At 42.1% G+C, this 14,523-nt stretch overlaps 1 protein-coding gene across 3 annotated transcripts in view; it reads left to right on the top strand.

Moving 5' to 3' along the window:
* Window positions 1-1,078: 1,078 nt before the first annotated feature.
* The window catches only part of LOC112260663 (epidermal growth factor receptor), an 86,018-nt gene continuing 72,573 nt past the window's right edge, over window positions 1,079-14,523 (top strand). For 2 of the 3 annotated variants that reach the window (XM_024435943.1, XM_042328850.1), the window contains exon 1: window positions 1,080-1,346. In XM_024435943.1, the coding sequence (XP_024291711.1) occupies window positions 1,226-1,346 (121 nt within the window). In that variant the 5' untranslated portion in view covers window positions 1,080-1,225. Of the gene's footprint in view, window positions 1,347-14,523 lie in introns of all 3 variants that reach the window. The other variant, XM_024435944.2, reaches the window with a different exon arrangement.

Below are 14,523 nucleotides of genomic sequence, written 5' to 3'. Positions count from 1 at the left end.
AACACAAACTACAAAATATGCCATAGATCAGCCATACTCAGACGGACTGTGGTCTGGATCTGGACCCAGAACGGGGTCAATACGGACTGTGTAAAAAAAAATTAAAAAATGTGATTCCTTTTTCCTAAGAAACAGTTGCAACACATCCACATTCTCAAAATAGCATAAAAAAAATCAAACCCTACTGTACCTATTTGTCTTTAGCCATGCACTCTGTGAGGAGAGTAGAAATGGTAGTAACTTCACCGATACACATGATATCCTCTTCCTCCTCTGTTCTGCAACCAAAGACAATTTGCAGAGCCATTAGATTCCAGCATAATGAGATAACGACCGATGTGACAAATGTTTTCTATCACTCCTGTCCCCACAGAGTCTGCTCTGTGTACAGAAACACACACAGCTCTGTGTACAGCAACACAAACATCTCTGGCTTGGCGGCCATTTAGATCACTTTGACCAGGCTGACCTTCTGTCAACAATTGTCTGCACATGCTATTAATTGGCACCCTGACGGTGTTACTCTGATCACTTGTTTGTTTTAGATCCAAACAATAAGTGAGGAAGACTGAGGGTGACAAGATTGCAATATAATGTTGCTATGGTTTTAGTCAGAGTAACACTTCCTATCAATACCCTCTTCATAATGCATTAGAAGAAGCACATGTATGCCTCTATTTAACTGAAGGCTTATGCATGTAAATTGTAGTTAACTACTTATATAGTCTATCAAATTAATTATTTACCTTTTTTTTTAACTAGGCAAGTCAGTTAAGAACAAATTCTTATTTTCAATGACAGCCTAGGAAGTGGGTTAACTGCCTGTTCAGGGGCAGAACAACAGATTTGTAACTTGTCAGCTTGGGGGTTTGAACTTGCAACCTTCAGGTTACTAGTCCAACGCTCTAACCACTAGGCTACCCTGCCTTCTGTATTTTCGTTAATCATGCATCATATAGAAAAATTGAAAAGGGACCCTTTGCCATTTCTTATCTGGTGACCTGAGAGGATGCATGAGAATTTACACCAGTGGTCCTCCCTACTGATGACGTCAGAAATCCCTTCGGTTTCTCTCGCTTTCCTTCGAACGTCTCGTACTGTTGAGAAATACAGGAGGAGAAGGAGCTGTCAAACGTACAAGTAAAGATAAGTCCTTCAGTTGACGCCACCTCACAGTTTTAATGTAAAGTTAGTTGGATTGTATGCATAATTAGTATGGACTGACATGTTTTCATACATTCGGTGGGGAAGAATGAAGACGAGTTTAACAAATACCATGGCTACACTGTTTCAAATCTGGATCATTTTCACCTCTTTGGTCTCCTATGCGTTGCCGGAAAAGAAAGGTAAGACAAAGAAATATCATGTGCTTATATTCGCCTATTTTAGTGAACATTTTTGGAATCCTAGTTGCATTTCTTTAGATTATCAACGAAAGTTCAGGCATTTCACTACCGCGAGCGTAAAACACTTTCAAGATTTAGAAACTCCAGACAACCAGCATGGGAAAGAATCCAGTAACCTTAGTGAAGAGGTCTTGCTGGTTATTACTTGTCTGGGACTATGTAGCCCACTTGTAAAAAATAGTTCACTCAAGGTATATTATGATTGCCTACATTTTATAGAAAGTTCGGTGATAGACTTTCATAGTAGGTACTGTTTGAGGTGCCAAGGAACACAAACATGGACCAATAGACCACTACAGAGCAACTACAGTACACATCCCATGCGAAACGAAGAATTTATGCTGCATCCATAAAAAAGTGGGAAGGTGGTATTTACCACATACGAATTGGGGGAAATCCACTTGAAAGCCCCTCCAACTGGTAATTACTAGGTCTATCATCCCTGTGCTCCGACTTCGCCCACATGCTGACATCTGACGTCACCTATTGAGGAAATGACATCAGTAAACAGCATTTTCAGCAGTTAAATGCAACAACATTATTTATAAAAAGCGATCTATTCATATCTTTATTGAACACTAATATCTTTACAAGCATGTACTTTTAGTGTATGGTTGACGCAGCTTGTTGGCCAACAAGTTCAAAGCATGTGAATGCATCCAACTGGTCTTGACAACTGGTAATTACCACCTTCCAGTTTGGTTAGGAATGCAGCATTAGGCAACGCACCAGAATATTCTAGCCATTGATGATTCCCTGGAAAGGGAGGAGAGTTGTTTTGCAATGACTTCCACTGTATCACATTTTACATTGTAACATATACTACATGACCAAAAGTTGTGGACACCTGCTTGTCGAACATCTCATTCCAAAATCATGGGTATTAATATGTAGTTACTCTCCATTGCTGCTTATAACAGCCTCCATTTTTCTGGGAAGGCTTTCCACTAGATGTTGTAACATTGCTGTGGGGACTTGCTTACATTCAATCACAAAATGCACTGATGTTGGGTGATTAGGCCTGGCTCACAGTTGGTGTTCCAATTCCTCCCAAAGGTGTTCAATGGGGTTGAGGTCAGGGCTCTGTGCAGGCCAGTCAATTTCTTCCATACCGATCTCAACAAACCATATCTGTATGGACCTCTCTCTGTGCACGGGGGCATTGTCATGCTGAAACTATAAAAGGGCCTTCCCCAAACTGTTGCCACAAAGTTGGAAGCACAGAATCGTCTAGAATGTCATTGTATGCTGTATGTAGCATTAAGAATTCCCTTCACTTGAATTAAGAGGCCTAGCCCGAACCATGAAAAACAGTCCCAGACCATTATTCCTCCTCCACCAAACTTTACAGTTGGCACTATGCATTGGTGCAGCTAGGGTTCTCCTGGCATCTGCCAAACCCAGATTAGTCCGTCGGACTGCTAGATGGTAAAGCGTGATTCATCACTCCAGAGAGTGCATTTCCACTGCTCCAGAGTCCAATGGTGGCAAGCTTAACACCACTCCAGCCGACGCTTGGCATTGCGCATGGTGATATTAGGCTTGTGTGTGGCTGCTCGGTCATGGAAACCCGTTTCATGAAGCTCCCTAAGAACAGTTATTATGCTGCCGTTGCTTCCAGAGGCAGTTTGGAACTCGGTGGTGAGTGTTGCAACCGGGGACAGACGATTTATACATGCTTCAGCACCCGGCGGTCCCGTTCTGTGAGCTTGTGTGGCCTACCACTTCGCGGCTGAGCCGTTGCAGCTCCTAGAGGTTTTCACTTCACAATTACAGCACTTAGAGTTGACCAGGGCAGCTCTAGCAGGGCAGACATTTGACGAACTGACTTGTTGGACGAACTGACATCCTATGACGGTGCCACGTTGAAAGTCACTGAGCTCTTCAGTAAGACCCTTCTACTGCCAATGTTTGTCTATGGAGATTACATGGCTGTGTGCTCGACTTTGTACACCTGCCAGCAACAGCTGTGGCTGAAATAGCCAAATCCACTCATTTGAAGGGGTGTCCACATACTTTTGTATATGCAGTGTATGTTTGAGAACAATTTTTTGTACATACTTAGTTGACCAGTGTTTCATTTTGTTTGAGTATGCCAGTATGCCACTCACTTTACCTGCTGGATGATTTGTGTATTAGCTTTGAGAAACTCAAGGTGGTGATCCGCTTTACTTGGTCAGTTGCCATTGTCCACTCTTCTCTCCTGTTTTGGGACTTCACATTTTAGACGACGTTATCATAGGTTTCTTATCTTGGGGTGTTTTTTGCTTTCCCTACTATGTACTTTTGACACCTCAAATGCATTTAAACCAGAGTAAACCAGGAGCCAATAAGACTAACATCCAGTGAAGTACATGTTATACCTGAGCTGACAAGAAGGCAAATTGATTACTTTGTGGTGGCAATATCGTCGAAAAAATCTTTATTGAGATCAAAACATTTATGTTTCATTTGAGTCATGTTGGGTAGCTTGCGGATGTTCTTATTTAGAGCGATTTACAATAAGTGCACTCAAACTCGGAGGCCAAAAACATGGTTCCTGACTAGCTCCAATTGCAACAGGTTTCATCAGCTGGTTCTATTAAGTTTAAGGCTGGGAATTGTCAGGAACCTGACAATTCAGGTTATTATCACGATACTTGGGTGCCGATACAATATGTTTTGTGATTCTATTTGTATTGCGATTCGATACCGTGATTTAAAAAAAATTATAATAATTGTGATTCGATGTTTTAAGCATATTGCTCACCATATGTCTGCCTCAGAGCGACGAGAAAACAAGTTTTGATCAGTCAGGGAAATAAGTGCTAAAAAGAAATTGGCTCCCTATTTTAAAAGAAGATGGAGAACAAGGTATGGAGGAAAACCACTTTTTGTGCAGGTATCCCCCCCGATCCCTCATTAAGATACAATCCTTTCCCAGTCCCAGCCGGTGTTCACAGAATCATAACAAGGCAGGTGTGTTTGTGAGCCAAAAGACAGATTTCCTAAATATTTCCGAGCAGCTAAACAAACCGGACAGAGCACATTGGCCCCCTGTTGTGAAAGGACCCTAAATAAGGCTTTTAGAGAGCCAATAAAGAGAAAGAGAAGCAAAGAAATAGTCACTGGACTGGAGAATTTGTCTTTAAGTTTCAGTACATAGAACATATGTTTAGAAAGATGGTGTTACATAGAATTTCACAGTCCTGCCATATGGTTTAAGAGGACGAAGGCAAACGTCTTTTTGTTGTTTGGCCACGGCCTGTGACAGATGTTTCTTTTCCTAGCAACTTTTTCGTAACACACACTCACAGTTCGCAAAATATTCAAGCCAGAATGAACATGGTGCGAAATTACAGTATGTTATAGTCTGTTAATTTGACATAATTCTCCTCATGTTGGCTGATGTCAAAACAACAATCTGAAACGTTTCAGTATGTCTTATAAAAGTAGCTGAGCGATTCTGATTGCTGAGTGTTTGTGGTTACACATAAAGTCATGAGTTACTCAGTGAAGAGAAGATGTCAACGATGTCACAATATGTTAATGAGGTTCAGGTTGTGCCTTGTCTTCCCCATTCAACTCATCTTTTGAAAAGTACTCTAAACTAGTGGATTTTTCTAGAATTCAAGAGACTATTCTATTTCTCTCCTGGGACTAAATGTCAGTGTTGAACTGGTGTGAGAAAAACACTAACAAACCTCCTAAATTAGTGACAACAAGAGCTGAAAGTCCTGCCTGAGTTTGCACTGGGGATCTGAATATATTTATGTGGTTATCCTGTATGCATGGGGATGACATCAAGCAGTGGGCTACTGGGCTCCCTATCCCCTCTTTGAGATGAGTGGGAGATTTGACAATGCATTTAGCAACAATTACCCATCTCCCACAGGAAGGGGGCCATGTCAATTCTTTTGATTTATTTTTTATTTTATTGAACCTTTTTTAACTAGGCAAGTCAGTTAAGAACAATGACTGCCTACCTCGGCTAAACCCTCCCCTAACCAGGACGTCGCTGTGCCAATGGTGCGCTGCCCTATGGGACTCCCGATCACGGCCGGTTGTGATATAGCCCGGGATCGAACCAGGGTCTGTAGTAAAGCATCTAGCATTAGAACGCTGTGCCACTCGGGAGGCCAAAGCGTTCTGCCAGTCCTAATGTGACAGCCTGGGCCCAGCACCCTATTTAGTGATGCTGGTGGTGGGATTTAGGTAGAACTAGTGTTGAGATCTTCCAATGTTTATTTCTGCAAGTTGGTACTAACCTGGTCCCAGATCTGTTTGCATTGTCTTGCCAACGCCATTGCTGTCATTGTCATGCCAAACAGACTACGTTGGCGCAGAGTTTCCCCTAGATAGTTTTTCACTGGCGGGTTCCCTAAATCAATATCCATGGACTCTAGTCAAGGGCCTGCCTACAATATTTGGTAAAAAAAAGTTAATCTGAGAGCTCATCTGATGTTTCTTCCCGCACGCCATTGGTACCAATGATGATAAACTGTTATCTTCTGAGAAGACGCTAATATAACCCAGATAATTATCCTCATCATCCACCCAGAAGCAATCACTCCTGCAATTATACATTACTGGGCTCGAATGCATTTCAGTCAATATGTCTTCCAGTGGATCCCTATTTGGAGAACTCAGAGATGGTTGAGATGGTTCTTGTTGCTGTCACCCCAAAATTCCTGTTTTTGATAGAGATGACACATCGAATTTGCAGATAGATGGCTGACATTTCTTTCTTATTGCAGGCAGTCCTAAAAATTCCTCTCATCTTTTCGGTGTGTCATCTCATCACATCTCTCCCCATGCCAAGCTGTCAGAGAGAGAAGAGACATGGAGTAGGAAGAGATCCTTTCTATCTGTCTCTGTGGGTCCAGAGACAATAAAAGATGACCTGTGTCAGATCAGTCTAATCATAGGGACATGTTCGCAGCTAAATCCTTAATCCCCATCACAACACCAGGCTGCCTGCGAAGCAAGGCCCGGCCTGCGTGGACACAACTTACCAAGCCCCCTTATATCAATATGCTGCAATATGTGCCACAGCCAAACTGCTATCTTTTAATGAAGCTGTGGGAATACTATCATATATTCAGACTCATGTATCTCCCCTATTCTTGTATAAGAGAATATTACATATTGGCACAGCAGGTGCTGGAGGTCAAAGATCATGTTCAGGTCTGACCTGATGAAGACCTAAGGGATCAAATATTGTCAATAAAGCCTAGATTGCATTGTGCTTCCGATCCTTTTTTACCTTTGGCCTTCTTGCACACCTTCATTATCATACCTCAGTGCCACTGTACCATACCAGAAACCTTATCTTCCATAACACTTCATGTTCTCTGTTGCATTCCAACCAACATCTCTCTAGACTCTCCATCTGTTATCTATTGTTTTCCATATTTTCAGAAAAACATTTTATTTTGATTAAGGCCCACTCTGTAGGATCAGATTGATATTGCCGTTGTCGGGCATTAGTGAAATGTAGGCTACAATACTTCAGTAACCCTAGAATCTCAGCTTGGCTGTTCAGTAGAATCTAGGGGGTGCTTGTCTGGTTATTGTAGCCTCTCTAACAGACCTGGGTTTAAACAGTATTGGTTTTCTTTCAAATACTTTTGAGTGTTTGATTGAGCCCTGCTTAGAGTGCCAGAAGTGAGGTGATTGCACTTTTGGGACTAACCCATTGTTTCCATTGCGCCAGGGCAAGCTCAGTCAAGAGTAGGTAAAGTGTTTGAAAGAAAACAAACACTATTTGAACCCAAGTGTGCTCTCTGACCTTCCCAGATTTCTCATCTGCTTAAGCCATTGTTGTGGATATGGCTTCTGGAGCATGGCCATGAGAGCTAACTGTGGGCTGTGGGGGGAAAACTCACTCTGTTTCTGCTACTCTCTTTGATAAACTAATCTACCTCAGAGTGGCAGAGAAAGATTACATTTGGAGTACGGTTTCACAGAGGGACAACGGTGTTTCTGTAGATTGCAGGTATCCAGGAAGCAACACCTATAGATCTACTGAGCATTGTGATCTATGGCCAACACGAGCAAGGGCACCAAGCTGTGGTTCACAATCAACAGCCTCTATGTGAAGGAGGTTTGTGTCATGCTGCATGAGGCAAATGGTGGTCACACCAGATACTGACTGGTTTTCTGATCCACACCCCTACCTTTTTTAAAGATATCTGTGACCAAACGATGCATTTCTGTAGTCCCAGTCATAGGACATTTATAGATTGTCCTAATGAATTTATTTAAATTGTCTGATTTACTTATATGAACTGTAACTCAGTAAAATCTTTAATGTTTGCATGTTGCATTTATATTTCTGTTCTGTGTACAGTATGTAGAATATTGTTGGCCTGTTGGAAACTACAATTCCCTACAGTTCTGGCTTGATCTGATCTATCTCTATAGAGAAACTACACAATGTGTGCATTGAGCTCACCATAAAAAAGGTACATTGCCTGTTTAAAAAAAAAACGAAAAAAATAACAGGATATTCGGCTAATCGCTCAGCACTATCATACGCTAAGGCTATAGGAGCCCATTGTTATTCTTCAGTTCCGTTATATCATTAGGACACCATTAATACCAGCTTGTTATCATTCATCTGGCTTCTGTTCATGTTTGCTGTCATAGAAATGAATCAATATGTGTCATGATAAGCAGTTCTTGTGCTGTTAGACATACCAGATGGTCAATAGTGATGGAAAGTATTGAAGTCCCTATCTCACACAGACAGACTTACAGTTGATTATCGATAAACACACTGTTTGTATCCCTAGGTAGACTACTGTGTCATCACCAATGCAGAATCCTGAGGATATGCATGGGAAAGGGGACTTTGTCTGCATGTAGTTACTCATTGAGCTTATTTCTTTGTTTGTGGTAACAGAGTCATGGAGTTATTTTTGAGCCTTTCCATGATCCAGTGGGTCACCTGTGGCTGTGTGAGAGGCTCCAGTGGAAAGAGACGCATGAATTTAGTCTGGAAAAACTAGCTAAAGGTCCTGCTGCTATCTTACCATCTCAACAGGTGCAGCCAATCCGGTGTACCAGGAAAACAGCCCACTGTTCACTTGAGTTCTTCGACCCCCCCTCCTTATAATTACTGCATTCAAGCCATATTTAACCAATAACAAAGTTTATCAGATAATACAGACTGTGAATTGAATGCTTTGACTGAATATGAATGTTGTCTTCCCCATAACCAAAATCACTCCCAATATCCATTAATACAACACACAGATAACTTACAATATTTGTATATGTTGTTGCATGATTTATAAATGTAGCATATTCGGTGACAGTAGGCCTGCATCAATATACAGCAGCAAACAGCTATTCAAATATTGAACAGCAATAATGGCACAAACATTGGCAGTTGTTCCTCCGTGTTGTAAAAGAGACTAAGACCAGAGCCATAAGTGCAAAAGGGGTTGTATGTCAATAAAACCATATTGATGACGGCTAATTGAAAAAAACACTTCCAGTTCCCTTGCTTGGTTTTTGTCTGCTTGGTTAGCTGAAAGCACTGAAATGGTTTATGCAAACAGAAGTAGTACGTAAAGATGGAAAGTGGCAAATAAGTTCTCTCTCGCTCTCTCTCTCTCTCATTTTCCACTTTAATTTTGAGTGTGACTCCAAATCCAGACCTCCATGGGTTGATAAATTTGATTTCCATTGATAATTTTTTGTGTGATTCTGTTGTCAGCACATTCAATTATGTAAAGAAAAAGGTATTTAATAAGAATATTTAATTCATTCAGATCTAGGATGTGTTATTTTAGTGTTCCCTTTATTTTTTTGAGCAGTGTATTTAATTTGTCCACTTTTATATGTAAATTCATTCTCCTATCTGTTCTGAATCTAGATTGAGATTCGGAATGTTTGCCTTCTATTTTCCCTTCCAGTTGTAGATCTAGGTTGCTGCTTGTTTTATGATATCTTGATTATGAGGAATCCCTATTCACTCTGGCCCCTATTCTGACCTGAGTTAAGCTCGCGTAAATGGAACGTAATTCCCTTTTTATATGTCTTCCTCCCAGACAAACTAAACAACTTCTTTGCTCGCTTTGAGGACTATACAGTGCCATCGACACGGCCCGCTACCAAAACCTGCGGGATCTCCTTCACCGCAGCCAACGTGAGTAAAACATTTAAATGTGTTAACCCTCGCAAGGCTGCCGGCCCAGACGCCATCCCTAACCGCGTCCTCAGACCATGTGCAGACCAGCTGGCTGGTGTGTTTACGGACATATTCAATCAATCCCTATCCCAGTCTGCTGTTCCCAAATGCTTCAAGAGGGCTACCATTGTTCCTGTTCCCAAGAAAGCTAAGGTAACTGAGCTAAATGATAATCACCCTGTAGCACTCGCTTCAGTCATCATGAAGTGCTTTGAGAGACTAGTCAAGGATCATATCACCTCCACCCTACTTGACACCCTAGACCCACTCCAATTTGCTTACCGCCCCAATGGGTTAACACCATAGTACCCTCCAAACTCATCATTAAGCTCGAGACCCTGGGTCTCAACCCCGCCCTGTGCAACTGGGTCCTGGACTTTCTGCCGGGACTCCCCCAGGTGGTGAGGGTAAGAAACAACATCTACACCCCGCTGATCCTCAACACTGGGGCTCCACAAGGGTGTGTTCTCATCCCTCTCTTGTACTCCCTATTCACCAATGACTGTGTGGCCATGCACGCCTCCAACTCAATCATCAAGTTTTCAGACGACACTACAGTGGTAGGCTTGATTACCAACAACGACGATACGGCCTACAGGGAGGAGGCGAGGGCCCTTGAAGTGTGGTGTCAGGAAAATAACCTCCCACTCAACGTCAACAAAACAAAGGAGATGATCGTGTACTTCAGGAAACAGCAGAGGGAGCACCCCCCTATCCACATCGATGGGACAGTAGTGGAGAGAGTGGAAGGTTCCTCGGCGTACACATCACAGACAAACTGAAATGGTCGACCCACACAGACAGCGTGGTGAAGAAGGCGCAACAGCGCCTCTTCAACCTCAGGAGGCTGAAGAAATTTGGCTTGTCACCAAAAACACACAAACTTTTACAGATGCACAATCGAGAGCATCCTGTCGGGCTGTATCACAGCCTGGTACGGCAACTGCACCGCCCACAACCGTAAGGGTCTCCAGATGTTAGTGGTCTGCTGCCTTTTCACCCCGCTATCTTCCAGAAGGCGAGATCAGTACAGGTGCATCAAAGCTGGGATCGAGAGACTGAAAAACAGCTTATATCTCTGTTAAACAGCCATCTATCAGACTGTTAAACAGCCATCACTAACATTGAGTGGCTGCTGCCAACATACTGACTCAAATCTCTAGCCACTTGAATAATTAAAATTGATGGAATAAATGTATCACTATTCACATTTAACAATGCCACTTTATATAATGTTTACATACCCTATATTTCTCATATGTACAGTGGGGCAAAAAAGTATTTAGTCAGCCACCAATTGTGCAAGTTCTCCCACTTAAAAAGATGAGAGAGGCCTGTAATTTTCATCATAGGTACACTTCAACTATGACAGACAAAATGAGAAAAAAAAACTGAATTTATTTGCAAATTATGATGGAAAATAAGTATTTGGTCACCTACAAACAAGCAAGATTTCTGGCTCTCACAGACCTGTAACTTCTTCTTTAAGAGGCTCCTCTGTCCTCCACTCGTTACCTGTATTAATGGCACCTGTTTGAACTTATCGGTATAAAAGACACCTGTCCACAACCTCAAACAGTCACACTCCAAACTCCACTATGGCCAAGACCAAAGAGCTGTCAAAGGACACCAGAAACAAAATTGTAGACCTGCACCAGGCTGGGAAGACTGAATCTGCAATAGGTAAGCAGCTTCTTTTTTTTCACCTTTATTTAACCAGGTAGGCTAGTTGAGAACAAGTTCTCATTTGCAACTGTGACCTGGCCAAGATAAAGCATAGCAGTGTGAACAGACAACACAGAGTTACACATGGAGTAAACAATTAACAAGTCAATAACACAGTAGAAAAAAAGAGTCTATATACATTGTGTGCAAAAGGCATGAGGAGGTAGGCGTATAATTACAATTTTGCAGATTAACACTGGAGTGATAAATGATCAGGTTTGAAGAAATCAACTGTGGGAGCAATTATTAGTAAATGGAAGACATACAAGACCACTGATAATCTCCCTCGATCTGGGGCTCCACGCAAGATCTCACCCTGTGAGGTCAAAATGATCACAAGAACGGTGAGCAAAAATCCCAGAACCACACGGGGGGGACCTAGTGAATGACCTGCAGAGAGCTGGGACCAAAGTAACAAAGCCTACCATCAGTAACACACTACGCCGCCAGGGACTCAAATCCTGCAGTGCCAGACGTGTCCCCCTGCTTAAGCCAGTACATGTCCAGGCCCGTCTGAAGTTTGCTAGAGAGCATTTGGATGATCCAGAAGGAGATTGGGAGAATTTCATCTGACCATATGACACCAAAATAAAAAAAATTGGTAAAAACTCAACTCGTTGTGTTTGGAGGACAAAGAATGCTGAGTTACATCCAAAGAACACCATACCTACTGTGAAGCATGGGGGTGGAAACATCATGCTTTGGGACTGTTTTTCTGCAAAGGGACCAGGACGACTGATCCGTGTAAAGGAAAGAATGAATGGGGCCATGTATCGTGAGATTGAGTGAAAACCTCCTTCCATCAGCAAGGGCATTGAAGATGAAACGTGGCTGGGTCTTTCAGCATGACAATGATCCCAAACACACCGCCCGGGCAACGAAGGAGTGGCTTCGTAAGAAGCATTTCAAGGTCCCGGAGTGGCCTAGCCAGTCTCCAGATCTCAACCCCATAGAAAATCTTTGGAGGGAGTTGAAAGTCCGTGTTGCCCAGCAACAGCCCCAAAACATCACTGCTCTAGAGGAGATCTGCATGGAGGAATGGCCCAAAATACCAGCAACAGTGTGTGAAAACCTTGTGAAGACTTACAGAAAACGTTTGACCTCTGTCATTGCCAACAAAGGGTATATAACAAAGTATTGAGAAACTTTTGTTATTCACCAAATACTTATTTTCCACCATAATTTGTAAATAAATTCATTAAAAATCCTACAATGTGATTTTCTGGATTTTTTTTCTTCAAATTTTTTCTGTCATAGTCGAAGTGTACCTATGATGAAAATTACAGGCCTCTCTCATCTTTTTAAGTGGAGAACTTGCACAATTGGTGGCTGACTAAATACTTTTTTGCCCCACTGTATATACTGTACTCGATACCATCTACCGCATCTTGCCTATGCCGTTCGGCCATCGCTCATCGATATATTTATATGTATGTATTCTTATTCATTCCTTTAAACTGTGTGTAAAAGGTAGTTGTTGTGAAATTGTTAGATTACTTGTTAGATATTACTGCACGGTCGGAACTAGAAGCACAAGCATTTCGCTACACTCGCATTAACATCTGCTAACCATGTGTATGTGACTAAAATTTTATTTGATTAGATTTTCTCTCTAGCGTATTCTGACCTTGAACTTCAGCATTAGAATGGCATGCTATTCACCCGCTATTCGTTTTGGGTCGAAATTGAATAAATTAAGTTCTGGTGAAGGTGTGTCAACAGATACATCTTATTCTGACCTGGACTTCATTCCCTGATAATTCCACCAACTTTAGGAAACCATGAATAAGGTTTCCTCTCCCTCTCCAACTCCTCTCCCTCTCTCCTCCCACTCCTCTCCCACGCCCACTCCTCTCCTCCTCCCTCTCCTATCCCACTCCTCTCCCACTCCTCTCCTCTCCATGAAAAAGGTCTAGCGAACCTACCGGTTCCAAGTCGGAAAAGCATTTACAGTACTTTATTTTTTCAGATAGAAATAACAACATTCTCTATGCACTCTAATTAACAACTTGATAAGAGCTAGGTAAATGAGTTGTCCGAATGGATAAGGGAATTGTAAATCTAAATTACACTTGTTTTAGATATATTTTTTACCTTATCACTGGAGGCAAATGTGAAACCAGTCATTTTGTAGGAAACTGAAGCATTAAAGTTTATGAAATGCTTATGCACTATCTGTCACGCCCTGACCTTAGAGAGCCTTTTTATTTCTCTATTTGGTTAGGTCAGGGTGTGATTTGGGTGGACATTCTAGTTTGTCTGTTTCTTTGTTGGCCGGGTATGGTTCCCAATCAGAGGCAGCTGTCTATCGTTGTCTCTGATTGGGAATCATACTTAGGCAGCCTTTTCCCCACCTGTGTTTGTGGGTAATTATTTATTTTCTGTGAGTGTTTGTGTGCGCCACGGTTGCGTCAAGTTCGGTTTACCTGTTTTTTTTGTGAAAGTTTCACTTTATTAAAGCTGTGGAATTACATGCACACTGCGCCTTGGCTCATTTATGACAGGGAGTTTGAAGACCGTGAACGTGACACTATCAAATGTCTTAATTATAGGTAGGGTTGCACATTTTGGGGAATATTCAGAGGTGGAAACTTTCCATTGGAATTAATGGGAATATATGCAAATGTAATATTAATACCATTTAAATGTAGATGTTTTTGCTTTGGATATATTTACCATATCATATGGAGACAAGCAAACATTTTACGTGTCGACAGTAAAAGGGTCCAGGCCAATTGGCAAAGGAGGTATTGTCACCCTAGAATTAGCAGGTATATGGGCCTAGCTCGAGGCTAGCTGGTGCTTGCTTTGGGACAGAGGCGTTAGCGAACAGTAGCCACTCGTTTGAAGCTAGCTAGCTGCGATCTGGTGTAATGATGCAGAGCGGCAGGAATCCGGTGATATGGTAGAGAGAAGCAGTCCGATATGCTCTGGGTTGATATCGCGCTGTGCAGACTGGTAGGTGTTGTCTGAGCTAAGGCTGGCTGATGACCGAGGAAAAAGGTGAAGACTGCTAGCTGTGGCTAACAAATACTAGTAGCTAGTTAGCTGGCTAGCTCTTGATGGAAGTTCCAGTTATAGGAAATAAAAATAGCAGATCCCTACCACATTGGATGAGGCGGGTTGCAGGAAAGCATATTTAGTTTGTAGATAAAGTGACATTAAGATAGGCAAAAAAGTCTGTGTATTTACACGGGATAAGACAAAGACACA

The sequence above is a fragment of the Oncorhynchus tshawytscha genome, linkage group LG10 (genome assembly GCF_018296145.1).
Source record: "Oncorhynchus tshawytscha isolate Ot180627B linkage group LG10, Otsh_v2.0, whole genome shotgun sequence".
NCBI classification, from domain to species: Eukaryota; Metazoa; Chordata; class Actinopteri; order Salmoniformes; family Salmonidae; genus Oncorhynchus; species Oncorhynchus tshawytscha.
Note: the sequence above shows the minus strand (reverse complement) of the source record. Positions and strands in the feature narration are given on the sequence as shown.